Consider the following 17154-nt stretch of genomic DNA (forward strand, 5'->3'; position numbering starts at 1 on the left):
CAAAAAAGTACTGTAAACTGTTAGTATATGCATTAACATCTACACAAAATTATCATTTGCATTTAGAATTTACAAGATATTAACTTGATTTAAAATCATCAACATTATAATCAATATTGGGTGTGTATATATAATATGTAATTTAAATCATAAGTTATTATTTTGAAATGTTAAACAATTCCTCAGAAAATTAGAGTTTGCACAATTATAATTTAAAACAAAACTTTTTCTTTTTATTATTTTCAAATCATTTGCAATACATATTACACAAAACTAGAAGGTGGTTGAAAAGATTCAGGCTTTCATAAAAATGTGTCCTTTTCATAAAAGACTGCCTGTTGAACCTGACGACTAGAAGAAAGCAGACGAGAGCATGATGTTTCCTTCATCACATCCACCATCACCACATCTCCGTGGGGACATTACCAACCACAGATAGTGTTTCAGCAGAAAACCTCTAGAATAAGCGCCTCCTCGGACAGTTTATGAACACATACCGACTGATTAATTAGAACTGAATAAGAAATTAAAATCTTGTATTAAACACCTTCACATCTGCTGATGACCACAACAACTTACGCAAACTGAAGAATACATATGAGAAGTGTTTATTTCATCCGTCTATTGGGTTTCTCCATGGCTGCATGAGTGATTATTCATGATCAGTAAATATGAAGACTGAAGTCCTGCAGCGATGAGAGGCGTCAGGCTGCTGTAGTATCAGGGTGTCCATCAGATGACATCAAGAACAAAATGACCGCTGGCAAGCCCTTCACTGTCATCAATGGAGCTTCTCCAGTTTGGCCTGAAGGCATTTGAAGTTGCGTATAATGTCCTGCAGAGCTGCGTTTGGACTCAAGGACTGCAGCTCCACCAGATACCCGCAGATGTTATCCAGGCAAGTGTTAGTAAACCTCCGTCTGCAATCAAGGAAAGAGTGGGTCACAATAAAACGTGATCCTTTTTCACAACAAAACCCACCCAATTGCTACTGAAAACTAGCTCAATCGCATTTCATGGGGGGGGGGGGGGGGGGGTCCCCTGGTAAACATTGCATTTTAGCAGGCTCCCCCTGGTAAATGCACACTCCAGGGGCTAAATATGAGGTTATTGGGATCACTTCAACCCGTGGACATCAAACACCACCCGCGACAACAGTGTTAAAGAAGCACGATTCTGCAGGAAAACCACACACTTGGCAACACTGCATTGGCCACAAAACCAGTCATGAGGGTTAATTTTTTTAAATTTAGATTTATGCATCATCTGAAGCTGAATAAATAATCTCTCCATTGATGTATGGTTTGTTAGGATAGGACAATATTTGTCTGAGATACAACTATTAGAAAATCTGGAATCTGAGGGAGCAAAAAAATCTAAATATTGAGAAAATCTCCTTTAAAGTTGTTCAAATGAAGTCCTTAGCAATGCATATTACTAATCAGAAATGAAGTTTTGATATATTTATGGTAGGAAATTTACTAAATATCTTCATGGAACATGATCTTAATATCCTAATGATTTTTGTCATAAAAGAGAAATGTATAATTTTGATCCATACAATGTATTGTTGTCTATTGCTACAGATATACCTGTGTTACTGATGACTGCTTCTGTGCTGCAGGGACACATGTGAACAATGTAATATATAGAAGATGTGGTGGGCAGATGTTACCGGTCATAGGTGGGCACTCGGCTGGGGTCATTCACATATCCTGACAGGAGCACATGGATGCACTCCACCAGGTGCAGCGGCTTCTTAAGGCGCTGCCAACATGGGTCCTGGGTGAAGCACAGAAATTATTATTATTATCAACATTTACATATTTTTGGGTTTGTTTACTCCCCGCACTGTTTAGATGCCATCTCAAGTTACACGACAAACACTTCACCTTTTAAATACAGCAATAATAATAATAATAATTTAAAAAAATAATTAACATATAAATTAATATGAAATTTAGAAAAATAAAAAGTAAAAAAAATAAAAACACCACTGTTAAGTGTAATTACATAATTAAATGTTATATAATTATAAAACATAAGTAAAGAAATATATAACTACTGTTAAACAATCTTTGAAAGGATTATGGACTAATAAAACAAATTAATGTTTAGTTATCCTTATAATAAATAAATTAAAATACAAAAACAAAAAAAATGAAGAGTATTATGGATCAATAAATAAAATAATGAAAAATTTAAATACTAAATATTTTTAAAATGAGTAAATAAAGCCATTCTTAATAGTATTATGGATGAATAAATTCAAAATGTATTAAATTAATAACAAAAGAAAGTTTTACTTTTTATTTCAAATTAAATGTATAATTTAAAACAAAACATAAGTAAATGAATATATTACCAGCATTAATCAATCCTTAAGAGGATTATGAGATAAACTTGAAGATGAATAAAGAAGCTGCTAATCTAAACAGTGCAATAGTTTCATTAATTTCTCGGACCCGTGTCTTGAAGAGTTGGTCGTAAACCTCCAGCAGTCGTGGAAGCTGAACTCCAATCTCCTGCATGGTGAAGGTGACAAAACCCACGTCCCAGTTCAACCGGCACACTTCCTGTTCCAGAAACTTCACCAGGAAGTCTGAAGATCACATACAACGGCATGAGATCAGATCATGATTTACAGCTACACATTTAGCAGACGCTTTCATCCAAAGCGGCTTACAAAGGAGGAACAACATTTTCAAAATATTACACATACTTGAGTACTGAAAGAAAAAGTACAAGTAAAAGCAAAATGGAAAAGGAGCAAATAAACATGGATAAAAAAAGTGTTCATACACAGCTTGAGTAGCAAGATTGTGTTCAGTTTTAACTCTTTCTTCCATTTTGTATTTTTGGGTAAGAATAAGAAGCGGCATTTAGTGTCTTTCATTCCGACATTATAAAACATTTCTGGAATCTGCATCTGAAACAGCATTTAGATGTATTTACACATGTATCTCAGAGGGGACATGGATACATTTAAACTAAATATAAATATATATGCATACACAGAGCCATTTTTGCCACCTACAATTGAGAATGCCTTGGATTTAGAGTTTTAATAGAATAATACTCTCTGGGTGTGTTTGTGTGATATACTCAATAATTACACTTACCATATTATCTCAGATATACTGTATACCCCAGCCTCGACTTGAGTGGAAAATGAAATCATTACCTAATGGAAAGTATCGAGGTGTTCCCGCGTATAACTTCCCCAGCGAGACGAGCTTCAGGCTCAGAGCAGTCATGCGGTCCGCCGGGCTCATGGCCACACTGTCGCTCAGCTCTGAAACACAACAGCAGCCGTCAGACGCAGCGCCCCACGGCACAGGAAGAGGAAGACGTCAGCGAGAGCTCTCACCCTTCTCTGTGATCTCCTGCCACAGCGAGTGCACCAGGATAGGGTCCGAGTGTCCCGCGCAGTGAATGATGGCCAGCTTACACTCCGACAGCCGGAAATGATCCGCAAACTCACCATACAGCTGCAGAGAGACCAACACAACATGCTTATTAAATAATAGGGCTGTCGAAACCGCTGAAAGACTAAACTCCAGCTTTGCACTTAAATATTATACATTTTTAAATATTCCGAAGGCATAATTTCAGTTAGGGGGGAAAAACGCCACAAGAGGACGCATCGAGCAAAATATTACTAATGCATGTTGATTAAAGCAATAAAATAACATCACCATCTGTAAAACACTGAATAATGTTTATAAAACAATTATGTGTCCCTGCAGCACAAAAGCAGTCATGAGTAACACAGGTATATCTGTAGCAATAGACAACAATACATTGTTTGGATCAAAATTATACATTTCTCTTTTATGACAAAAATCATTAGGATATTAAGATCATGTTCCATGAAGATATTTAGTAAATTTCCTACCGTAAATATATCAAAACTTCATTTTTGATTAGTAATATGCATTGCTAAGAACTTCATTTGAACAACTTTAAAGGAGATTTTCTCAATAATTAGATTTTTTTGCTCCCTCAGATTCCAGATTTTCTAATAGTTGTATCTCAGACAAATATTGTCCTATCATAACAAACCATACATCAATGGAGAGATTATTTATTCAGATGATGTATAAATATAAACATTTCAAAAAATGAACCTACATGACTGGTTTTGTGGTTTATGGTCACATATTAAGTTGCTTAAACACTTATAAACAAAACCACATCATTATGATTAATAAAAAAGGATGAAAGCCAATCACAAAGAGTGCTTTTTCTATTTAAAAACATGAGATGCAGAGGGATGGGCCCCCCCCCGCCATATAGTCTCAAGACATGTTTTTTTAAAAGTTGAACTTGCATTAATTTTGCATGGATTTCTAAACATGCGGCTGGCTCTCTTGTGCGAGACGAGAGTGCAATGGTGATAGACGTATTTCTAGAAAAAGCACAAAATGTGTTCTGTGTGACCGGCTTGGTTGCCTGTAAACAAGATCTTCTCCGCATTGATGTTCTCTTTTTGTGCAATATTTTGAATGAACAACGCAGCATCCAGTGGGTTCAGCTGGATAGACCAACAAAAGCATTAAAGAGCAACATCAATTACATCGTCATGGCATTTCGTCCACTTATAAGGCTGCCTGACACGCACCTAAAAGTTGAATGCAACGTCTTTGCATCTGAATGTGGATTTTTATTTTAAATTCAAAGAATATTCTAAATGTGTTTTTTTGATGATAATGAAACCTATAATGAAACACAGCAGATCAAGGAGTGCATTTACTGCATGCAACGGAGCCGTCTCCATTTACCTTGGTAATGTCCATGAGCTCGGAGTCCAGCTGTGTCATGGCTCCCTGCACAGAGGGATGCTGGGAATACTGTCTGCGGAGCGTGTCCTGGATCTGCACCTGAATCCGCACCACCTAAAGAATCAGAGCAGCGTTACAGCCAAAACTGATTTAGAGCTGCGCGAATCAGCAAAATAAAACTGAAACTGTGCAGTTATCAAATCACAAAGGCTGCAACTCCACTAAACGAAGAGCAGAGCACATCTGTGTTCATTACATGCCAGCAGCTGCTGATCTGATGTTCTCAACGCTGCAGAGCAAGTGTTATTCTGAGAGTTTACATTCTAAGCTTAGTTCACGTCATTTGATCTGCTTTTGTCCTTTTTATTATTTTTTATTTCAGTTTTAGTAATTAATACTTTAGCTGAAACGTATGGTTAACAAAACTTGGTTCTGATTGTGTAATTAAAGTTGAATTAAAAGAAGCTTTAAAATAAGTAACAAAAAACAGTTATGGTTAATCTTTCTAAAAAGAAATAAAATAATTATTACTGATCTTGACTGTGTTTAGTTGGTTCATTTTTTAAAGTAAAAAATAAATAAATTAAATAAAACAAGAAATTCTTGTCATTTTTATGGTTTTATTGAAATATTTCTATATAGCTTTTTTTAATAGTAATTTTACTACCTTAACAAATTGTAAATTAGTTGCCATGACAACATTTCTCATTTATATTTAAGTTTTTAAATTTTAAGCTTCATCAAATTTTTATCCTTATTTCAGAAAAGATTTTTCATTGTTAAACTGCTGACAAGAGTAATTTTACAATATTAATGTATTATTTTTCTATAATAGCTGGATTGAGTGACCTGCCCAACTCAACCCGAGCAGTCCATCAACATCTCTGCCATCTTTATTTGACCTTTGAACTCTATTCTTAAACAATACTTGCCCCTTTTAGACTTGCACTCTATTCATTTACAAACTTGTTTTCCTAAAACACTAGCTTCTCAAATCTTTTTGTTTTTTTATTTATTATACAATTAACAAAAGCAAAAAAAGCCTCGGACTCTACCTTGCTCTATTCTGTTTTCTTTTTATCATAAAATTAAAAAACAACCCTTGCTAGTGTAGTGTTGATCTAACTGAGGCTTGTTACAGCACTTGTGTATCGTTGCTCTTTAGTTGGTTTGATTGCTTCTATTGTCCTCATCTGTAAGTCGCTTTAGATAAAAGTGTCTGCTAAATACCTATGTAAAGGCTCATTGTTTTACTTTACAGTTGTGTATTACAATAATAATATTTCTTATGGTTTCATATTTTATATAATGATAATACAAATATTGTATGTATGTATATATGACTTATCATATCTATATAAATGTGAATTCTTTGGCAAATTGCGCAGCCCTACAAATATTTTTTGAATTACAATCACAGCTTTTATAAGAAACAAATCACAATCAGATTGTTTTGTTGTAAATCATGTTAACGGCTGTTTCACTGAAGGTCCTCAGCAGCCGTGTCCGTACCTCCATCTTCTCCTCTAACTCATGCAGAAACTCTCCGTCGGCTCCCAGTGAAGAGACGCAGGACGAGCTCTTGGCGGAGAGGATGGCTCTGGAGATGTACTCCAGACGCTGCTTCAGAGAGATCTCCGTGCTGCACACAAACCCAACACAAACCTTCACTTTCATTCCACCGTCACACCACCATATTGAGGCAAGTCACACTTATAGGGCTTCATATCAATGTACAGAAGCGGGAATTTAAATATCTAAATCAGGGACCAATGAAATCCATTTGATTTTTTCCCCAAATTCCGTAAAAGTTTTTCTGAAGTCATTCTTATGGGTTAAATTGAATTTTATTTTTTTTATTAAAAAGCATGTCTAATATAGATTTCATGATTTTAATTAATAATTTAACATCAGTTTATTAAAAGTTTAATAAAAATGTTTAGGGGCCCTATGAAATGTTTTATTTTTTCACAACTTGTGGTTGTTACCAAACCCTGTTTTAGCATTTCTAATGAAAGGGTTAAATGCTGATGAAGTGACTCAGAGCAGTTCTGGGATGTTGTTCATGTATTTATGTCTTCATTTAGAGAGACGACAGACGCTGAAATCACAGCAAGCTTCAGTAGCACCATTCATTCACACAGAGACACAGAACATGAACCATTCATAGTTTAAATGCTTTTTTCCCTTAATATTCACAGATACTAGTCCATATCGTGATTTGATTGAAGTATAATGATGTACTTTTAATTCATCCAAACTTTGGATGAAAAATCCATGACATTCCGTGTTAAACTGTAAATTCTGTTTTAATGACTGGATTCCAGGATCCTGTCCGTGTTTCCTGCATTACGGAGATCATAGGGCCCTACTAAATGCAGTTATGAGAAGAGAGATTCTGAACCAATCAGATTTCAGTGGGCGGGGCTAACCAGCATGTTACCTGTGCATGTCAGCCAGCCGCGCCAGAACGTGTGCTGCTTTGCCAAAGCTTCTGCTCTTCTCGTAGTATCTCCACAGAAGGTCCATGTTACGCACTTTACTCTGGTCCTGTTTGATCATGTGCATCAGATGATCCTCCAGGTACGGCGAGTTCACCTGGAGCAGAGCAGAAAACACCTCAACACTTTGAGCAGAGAGACTTTAAGCTATGCTGAGTAAGTGTGCATGCCATCATTCGTACCTCCAGGAGTTTGTCGGTGAGATCGGCCTGAATGAGCCAGTTATAGAGAGCGATGTGGAAGAGCTCGTCTTGAGATCTCTGAGCGAGTCCCAGCATCTGCTCAAACTGAGGGAAGAACCAGTCCAACAGCATCCAGAGTTAACCAACGCTGTCACTGTTAACTAAACACAACTAAACTGTTCTGAAGTCAAACTAAGAATACAAATAGAGGAAAAATGGCTTTGGCAGCTAACTGAAAACACATTTAATTTGAAGTAATGACTTAAAGATAATTACAAATAATAACAAAAGAATGAAAATATAAATATTGCAGGAAAAACATTAGAAATGTTGCCTTGGAAACTAACCAAAACAAATAAAATAAATTAAGCTCAAGTATTAAAATGACTAACATTAAAATAAATGAATGAACTTAAACCACAATATATTATATATATATATATATATAAATAAATAAATAAGAGGAAGAACGTAAACATCAGAAATGTTGGCAACTAACTGAAATAAAGTGGAAATAACTAACGAAACTATCAAAATAAAATATTAAAGGTAATTAGAAATTAAACAAGAATGACAAGCACATTACTAAAACTAAAAACTGAAATTATAAAAATAAAAGCAAATTCCAAACCTTAGGAAGCGCTATAAATAAGAGCATCTAACAGGTTCAAACTGAAGTATATGAGGCTCTAGCAGGTGGTTTGTGACTCACATGAGCGGCAGCGTCCTCATTGCTCAGCATGTTGGGGTCAGAGGTCATGACGGGGGGGCCGGGTTGTTTGGGGACGCTGGGAGACTGAGGGGCCGCTTTGCTCTGGTTCACCAACTCCTGCGTGGTGTCCGTGATGCATTTATAACAGGAGAGTCTGGACGAAAACAAGGTTTAAACCAGAAAATCCCACATGAGCACCTCAGGATCCTGTAAAAGAAATCTAAGTGTGAACTGACCGCTCCTGGAAGGCCTGCTGACCGCTGGCGTCCTCCTCCGGCTCTCCGTTCCTGTAGAAGTGCAGTCCCAGTTTCTGAGGGTCTTTTTTATCAGCGGCTGTGAGACAAAGCTCCACCACTCCCTCATAGAAACGCACTGGACACGATTAGATGAGACGAGATTCAACATGATTGTCATTAACTGTACAGAGTACAAGTGCAAAGCCAATGAAATGTAGCTAGCATCTAACCAGAAGTGCAAATAAAGCATGCAAATAAATATACATATGTTTATACAGTAAGCTTTATGACACATAGTGCAAGTTATGAGGTAGAAGGACAGAGACCAGCTCAATGCAGATGACTATAAATACAACATAAGGTGCAAAGGAAGAATAAACAGACGGTGCATTATACAGTGAGGGTCCATTTTTTAAAATTGATATTTATGCATCATCTGAAAGCTGAATAATAATCTTTCCATTGATGTATGGTTTGTTATGATAGGACAATATTTGTCTGAGATACAACTATTAGAAAATCTGGAATCTGAGGGAGCAAAAAAATCTAAATATTAAGAAAATCTCCTTTAAAGTTGTTCAAATGAAGTTCTTAGCAATGCATATTACTAATCAAAAATTAAGTTTTGATATATTTACGGTAGGAAATTTACAAAATATCTTCATGGAACCTGATCTTAATATCCTAATGATTTTTGTCATAAAAGAGAAATGTATAATTTTGATCCATACAATGTATTGTTGTCTATTGCTACAGATATACCTGTGTTACTCATGACTGCTTCTGTGCTGCAGGGTCATAAATATTCTCTATTGTTTTTGTATTCTATTCGTTTTCTTTTTATTTACTATACAATTAACAAAAAGCAAAAAAAAAAAAAAACAACTAGCACTACTTGTTCTGTTCTTTTTCTTTATTATAGAATAAAAAAAAAAATTAAAAAAAAAAAAACTTACTAGTATACTGCATTAAGCTAAGAGACTTGTTATAGCTCATTTGCTCTTTTATTGAGTTTGATTGCTTCTATTCTCCTCATTTGTAAGTCCCTTTGGATAAAAGCATCTGCTAAATGACTAAATATGTTTATATTTGGCCAATGACTATAATAGTGCAAATGGCATCAGGAGGAAGAAATGTGCAAGAAGTGCGTGATGGTTGTATAAGGATAAAAGCAGGTGAATGGTTCAGTTGTTCAGCGTTTAAAGCTCTGTCTGCGCTCACCTTGCCGGTACTGCGAGCAGACGAGGGGCAGGTCTGTATGATGGCTGATCTGCTGATAGAGACGCAGGGACTCCTTCAGCGTTCGCTCCTTCTCCAGCCTGTTCTGGATCTGTCTGGAGCCCTGCAGCAGCTCATTGGCCTGTCAGGAGGGAAAGAGATCTGATCCTCAACCGCGTCCGGTTTATAAAACACACAGCTCCATACGGACTCATATAGATGAGCTATAACTCATATACTCGATTCTGAAGGTGTCAGGAAATAAAGACTTATTAAAATAAGTTAGAATGGAATGGAATAGTTAAGTTCAAATAAAAGTAATAATCAATAGTAAAATAAAAAAATAAAAAAAAGTTTAAAAAGCTACAAAAAATAGCTACGTTAAATACAACAAAAAAAAGCTAAAATAATTTATTTTTAAAATACACAAAAAAAAGTTAAAAACTAAATTAATACAAACAAATTAACTAAAATAAAATACACCAAATATACACTAAAATAGCTACATTAAATAAATACAAACACTAAGTAATAAAAAACAAAACAATAAAAATAGCTAAACTAAAAACAAAAATAAACTAACACAACTAAATTAAAAACCAAACTAAATCAATGAAAAATAAAATAAGTAAATAACTGAGCTAAATAATAATAAAAATAGGACCAGTATTTTTTCTAATAAAATAAGTGTCACTAAAAAGTAAATTTAAAAATAAAATAAAATAAACAACTAAATAAATGAAACAGAACTAAATATACTGAAATATAAAAACTAAACAGATAAATAAAAAATACAAACTAAAATTGTAATAAATTAAGAACTAAAATGAACTAAACTAAAATAAAAAAATCAGTCAAATAAAGACAATAAATAAATACATGAACAAATGCAAAAACAATTAAAAATAATAAGTAAAAAGCTAAAACTGAAACCAGTATATAAATGAATAGAAAGAGCAAGTGAATGAAATAAGTGAAAGGGGTTTTGCAGCTGCTGGGAGTGTTGTGTGGAGCACAGGTACCTTGGAGCAGATGCTGTCGTCGCTGCTGTACAGCAGAGGGCAGAGGTCTCTCAGGTGAGTGCTGACGGTGTCTACAGACGCGCTGTCTTTGATATACACGTTAATGAGGGCCGTGATGAGAGCGCCGCTCAGCTCCCGTCCAGAAACAACCACATCCTTAAAACTCACCGCCTTAATGTGATCCTGAAACTCCTGACAGAGAACCAAGATTACAGCAATCTCTGGGCATCAACAATCTGACTGAATAGACTGTTCATTAGGGGTGTAACGATATCACAATCCCACGATAAGATCATATCGCAATAAGAAGTCCCATATTTGTGATATTTTTTAAAAAATGAACTGAAAATCTAAAGCACTTTGAGAGTTGAAACTGAAGAGCTACAGCCGTGTTCTTAACTAAGAAACAGTGAATTGACTTGTAGCTGAACTTTAAAGGAGACTCAACTCTCTTTTTATTTGTGATCTACTGTCTCAGTCTAAATTACATCCACACTGCTGATTTAAGACAATATAATAATAATAACAACCATGACAGTAATAGCCATATAAAACAATTGCCCTGTAAAATAAATATATATATATATATTATTTCTGCTTTACACTACAGAAGGGAAATTCCAAAACGTCTTTCCTAATTTCTACACTTAGAGAGATATTGTGAGTTTGGACTGCATTTAAACCGCTCGCTGTCAGTAATTCATGCTGTACTTTAAGCTTTTATTTTGAAGGAACTCCAGCTTCAGAGAAAACAAAAACCCGTCTCACTACAAATCTAGTGAAACGCTGTAATCATCTGCAGCTGAAATAAAGCAGAACTTTGTTCCCAAACGTGTGCTAAACTCCCAGCAGTGACTGCATTCATTCATTCTGAGACGCAGAAAACACCGGATCAGCAGCTGATCGTCTGAACCAAGTGCAGCTTCGCTTTAAAACACTCAGACACACTTGAAGAAGAGACTATATTGTGCTTTCGCTTCGAGTTCGTTTGACAGATCATGACCCAAAACACCACTTTAAACACCTTTTAGAATAAGAAGTTTAAATGTATAAATAAACTACACTTTTTGCCCAGAATACCGATCGCTTCATATCGTCATGTGACCACGATAATATCCAGACAGTTTTGCTATCGTGATACAGATAATATCGTTACATCCCTACTGTTCATATTTGAGAAAGCTCGAGGGGTAACAGAGCGATGGGTCGTACTTTGGGCATCTCTGAGATGATGAGGCTAAACTGATGGTCACACAGGAGTTTCCAGAGCGCCAGCGTCTGATAGGAGCGATGAACCAACTGCTGCATGGCCTGAAGAGACGCTTTCTCGTACACTTGAGCCTCCGCTGAGGAACAAACAGGAGAAGATGAAGACATGAACGCTCACAGATACACAGACTCACAAACACAGAGAAACTCACTGTGGTACTTCCTCTGGAGCTCCTGCTGCACTTGCTGAGAGCCGGATCCATCGGGCCGCATGAATCCCAGAAGCCTTTGCTGTAGGTTTGCTGGCGAGCCGAAGCTGAGGAGATCAAGGGAGTTATAGTATAGTAATGCTTACCTATTTTCTTTCAAAGTAATAAAACAATTCTTCATAAAATTAAGGAACCAAAAAAGAAACATGGAATGAAGATCAATAATAAAGTATTTCAATATTTTTAGTTTTTAAATAATAAATTTCACTAAATGTAAAAAATTTAAGTAACTAAAAACTAATAAAAAATATATATAATTTTATAGAATACAAATATAATTTTTATTTTACATTTTTTATTAAATATAAAAAAATAAATAACTAAATACTAAGTTAAAAGTTAATAACTACCGTACATAACTGAAAATTAGTAAATTAAACAAATCAAATGCTTAATAAATGTATAAATCGTAAAAATATATTTAAAAGAAAGTAAAATCTTATAAAATATTTTATATAAAGTACATAAATGTTTTTTAGTTTAACACAAACTGTTAATAAATAAATATGACTGAAAATTTGTAAATAAAAAAATTAAATACTAAAAGTTAAAAATACATATATTTATAGAACAAACTATTTATGAATTATCTTATTAAAAAGTACTTAATTTTTAAAAATGCATTTAAAAACCAATTAAAAAATGTATAACTACATATCTGAAAATAAGTATTTGAATAAAACAAACAAAAATTGAATTCAAAATAAATTAATAAAATAAGATAAAAAAATAAATTTATTTTTAAATATTGATTTATTTAAATAGATAATAGATCTGCTGTTGAGCTGAAACTGAAGAAAACCCAGCGTGTATTACTACAAGATGACCAGGAGAGGATCTAAAGGGCACCTACTTGCCCACACCCAGAGAAGCTGGACTGAACTGGGAGTTTTTGTCCAGGAATTCCCTCAAACCCTGAAGCTCCATCAGGATGACCTCCAGATCAGAGGAACTGGCCGTACTCTCCAACTAAAACCAAAGAACATCATCAGGGAAATACACAGAACCGTGTTTATTTTTTATAAATCTATAAAGTATTTTATATATATTGTATATAATATATATGTATTTTTTACTCACAATAGTCACAGTCTGACTCCCATTGGTTATAGTGGTCTCCATCGAAAGACTCCCATCCCAGATGCTCCTGTTTCAAAGCATCAACATTAAAAAATAAGTGCCAAGAATCAGTCAAATAAACCTTCATCCACCTGTTACAAGCAGGGCTGCAAAACAGTTAATCCATTAAAAAAAAGTTTGTTTACATACTACATATTGTGCGTACTGTGTATATTTATTATGTATATATAAATACAAACACATTTTTATTCATTCTAAATGTACCTTAAATTAATACTTTAAGGCTATTGGGGGTTCGGTGTCTTGCTCAAGGGCACCTCAGTCGTGGTATTGAGGGTGGAGAGAGCGCTGGACATTCACTCCCCCCACCTACAATCCCTGCCGGCCCGAGACTCAAACCCACAACCTTTGGATTACGAGTCCAACTCTCTAACCATTAGGCCACGTCTTCCCCCCCAATAAACTGTTTTCATTGATATATTTCAATGTTTCTGTTGTCAGACAACGGGATGAATATGAAATAGTGACTGAAACGTGACTCATTAAGACAACATAACCAGCTCTTCCTTCCCAGATGTTAATCCCACAAAAATCCTGATAAGAGCCGTCGTCTGATGAAATCAAATACACATAAGATAAAGACAACAGCTGTGCTGTGATTTCAGCTATACTTGCATGTAACATTAGAGAACATATCTGTTTAACAAGCACCGCTCCTCTCCGCCGCTCGCTGAACAGAGCAGACGCACAACCTCACGCTCGTCTCAAACTAAATAAGGTTTGTCCAATTATGTGTTATGTTAAAGCAATAATCTGCTTCACGTTGCCTAACAACGCCCCTTAGCTGTTATAAATTCACTGTAAACCACGGCTTCACGGGGCTTATTGCTTTTATAAAACGGTTATTCCATATATGCAGCAAGGTTTCACAAAATAAAACAGAGCAAATAAAATGCAATGATATTAATAAAACATTATTCTTCCGCCAAACGATGTCGTTCTTCAGAAACGGTTGCAACAAAGTGGTTGCTGAGCAACACACAGATGTAAACAAAGGTGCGTGTTACTTTGTAATTTATAACAGCTTCGAACGTGGCTCAACCAATCAGAATCAAGGACCGGAACTATCCGTTTTATAAATTGTTGCTAAGCGCTTTTTTAAAGTCTCTGAAGCTATACATTGGCAACACTGTCAGCATCTCCATTTCTCCAACAACAGGCATCCAGTCAAACAGAACATGCACACCGCAATAATCGCGCATTAATGAAATGTGCCGTTAAAATGAGTTTGCGTTAACGTGTTATTAACGCATTAATTTTGACAGCCCTAGTATTTATATATACATAATAAAGAGAGACAATACACGCCCACATGTGTCCCTGCAGCACAAAAGCAGTCATGAGTAACACAGGTATATTTGTAGCAATAACCAACAATACATTGTATGGATCAAAATTATACATTTCTCTTTTATGACAAAAATCATTAGGATATTAAGATCATGTTCCATGAAGATATTTTGTACATTTCCTACCGTAAATATATCAAAACTTCATTTCTGATTAGTAATATGCATTGCTAAGAACTTCATTTGAACAACTTTAAAGGAGATTTTCTCAATATTTAGATTTTTTTGCTCCCTCAGATTCCAGATTTTCTAATAGTTGTATCTCAGACAAATATTGTCCTATCATAACAAACCATACATCAATGGAAAGATTATTTATTCAACTTTCAGATGATGTAGAAATCTCAAAAAAAAAGAAAAGGTGGTTTTGTGCTCCAGGGTCACACATAGTTTGTAAGCCTTAACTTTTATTTTGAATCGATTAATCGCGATGAACTGTTTTGCAGCTCTAGTTACACGTGTTCATAAAACCAGAAGCGTCTGTATTTCAGCGTAACGCTGACTGACCCCAGTATACGCATGAAGTAGATACTGATGCCGTTGTGTTTTCCAGAGAAGATGACCTCGGGTCCAGACGACACAGCTGTGATGGCCGCGCCGCTCGGGATCATGGGAGTAGCTGGGAAGTAAGGTGTGGACACGGTCGGCGGGAACATACCTAATGAGTCGAGATGAGACCACCATATATTTACACACAACAGCAAAAACACATTCATAAAACCACACTTGTGCAACATTCACTTTCAATATTCAAGCATGAAATAAGACGGGACGAAGCCATCAGGATCTGATCGGATTATTATTATTAAAAAAAAAATGATATTCTATATTTAGAACAACATGCAAAATAACAGGAAAAAGAGAACAAAAGATGCATTTTGGGTGATTCACGATTCGATTACGATGATCACGTCAATGATTCGATTCGATATCACGATTATTTCTATTTTATTTTGTGCTTTTTAATTAAATTATATAAGCTGGCTACTTTTTAAAATAATAAAAAATTAATAAATCAAAACAGTTATAATAAATATAGCAAATAAATATAGCTTCAAATAAAGTAATAAATATATATAAATATAAAGTAATAAAGGGGGAAAGAGATCAACTTTGATAAACAAAAATCACTTTCAGTATCTGAGAGTACTTTAAGAATCTGAAAGTTTACAGACAATCATAATCATGGGTTTATCATTTTTCCTCCGCATTATTGCTGTTTGATAATTACTGATGAGATCATAGACAGTGACGGCTTTAATAGGGTTCATTCACACTAATGCACAGATCTGTTTCCACATATCAGATGAAAACATAACTGTTTACATCAATCTCATATCATAAAAGTATTCAGAGATGCAGTGCATTTAACCGCATGCAGCCGCGATCGAGCTTCAGGACAAACAAACACACAGATCTGTTAAAGTCTGTCAGTACAGGAACATCTAATACGTACTGTACTCCAAACAACAGATGAAACCATATCTAAAGTAAAACACTGCTCAGCTCACAGCTCAGAATCGATTCTGAACATGTTTTTGTTTCCTGCACTAAGCTTGCTTTTCTAAAATGTGCCCAGATCTCGGATTTAAAAATAGAGGGTGCATTTTTCCAAACTCGCTAATCCAAGCGTGACGTCAGTAGGCTATAATTGATTATGGTCTATTACTGCATTGATTCAGAATCGCCCGCGTCGCGATGCATCGATTAAACAGCCCGAAAATACAGACATTTAATTACTTGTTTAGAAAGATGGCAATGACTAGCTCACTCAAAAATGAACATTTGCTGAACATTTACTCAATCCTCAGGCCATCCAAGATGTAGAGGAGTTTGTTTCTTCATCAGGTTTGGAGAAATGTAGTATTCCATCACTTGCTCAGCAATGGATGCTCTGCAGTGAATGGGTGCCGTCAGAATGAGAGTCCAAACAGCTGATAAAAACATCACATCAAAATCCAGCCACATATTAGTTTAGAGCTGTTTTGTCTTGTAAACGCTGCTTGATCTGTGCAGATTTCTCTCCTGATTCAGACCAGAACACTTTTTCACTGGAGGAAGCGTTATTATGAATTATGCACTCTTATGGTATTATTTGAGTTAAAAACATCTTAATGCTGGATGTGTTTCAGGTTTTGTCTTCTCCAGATGTTAACTGATGGACTGGAGTGGTGTGGATTATTGTGATGTTTTTATCAGCTGTTTGTTCTGACGGCACCCATTCACTGCAGAGCATCCATTGCTGAGCAGGTAATATAATACTACATTTCTCCAAACCTGATGAAGAAACAAACTCATCCTGATCTCAGATGAACTGAGGGTGAGTAAATGTTCAGCAAATATTAATTTTTGGCTGGACTATTGCTTTAAGATCGACTATACTAGTAGACACAGATTAGTGAAGCGGCCGCTGGTCTGGGGGTGTTTTATACCTGGCGCAGGTGTGGCAAGAAAACTGGGGTTTGGTAGGGGGCTGCCGACAGACACTGGGGATCCTACAATCACAGCAGACTACAGATTAGACATTAGTCC

General features: G+C 35.5%; 1 protein-coding gene across 3 annotated transcripts in view; it reads right to left on the reverse strand.

Moving 5' to 3' along the window:
- Positions 1-208: 208 nt before the first annotated feature.
- The window catches only part of nup155 (nucleoporin 155), a 28105-nt gene continuing 11159 nt past the window's right edge, over positions 209-17154 (reverse strand). For 2 of the 3 annotated variants that reach the window (XM_079407537.1, XM_079407538.1), the window contains 19 exons: positions 17055-17117; positions 15130-15280; positions 13214-13280; positions 12987-13102; positions 12077-12180; positions 11868-12001; positions 10656-10847; positions 9637-9775; positions 8416-8551; positions 8180-8333; positions 7468-7572; positions 7228-7382; positions 6297-6426; positions 4785-4898; positions 3371-3491; positions 3185-3295; positions 2466-2602; positions 1676-1782; positions 209-920 (listed from right to left, as the gene is read on the reverse strand). In XM_079407537.1, coding sequence (XP_079263663.1) covers positions 782-920; positions 1676-1782; positions 2466-2602; positions 3185-3295; positions 3371-3491; positions 4785-4898; positions 6297-6426; positions 7228-7382; positions 7468-7572; positions 8180-8333; positions 8416-8551; positions 9637-9775; positions 10656-10847; positions 11868-12001; positions 12077-12180; positions 12987-13102; positions 13214-13280; positions 15130-15280; positions 17055-17117 — 2375 coding nt within the window. In that variant the 3' untranslated portion in view covers positions 209-781. The remainder of the gene's footprint in view (positions 921-1675; positions 1783-2465; positions 2603-3184; positions 3296-3370; positions 3492-4784; positions 4899-6296; positions 6427-7227; positions 7383-7467; positions 7573-8179; positions 8334-8415; positions 8552-9636; positions 9776-10655; positions 10848-11867; positions 12002-12076; positions 12181-12986; positions 13103-13213; positions 13281-15129; positions 15281-17054; positions 17118-17154) is intronic. The other variant, XM_079407539.1, reaches the window with a different exon arrangement.

This window comes from Barbus barbus (genome assembly GCF_936440315.1).
Source record: "Barbus barbus genome assembly, chromosome: 45".
Taxonomy (NCBI): domain Eukaryota; kingdom Metazoa; phylum Chordata; class Actinopteri; order Cypriniformes; family Cyprinidae; genus Barbus; species Barbus barbus.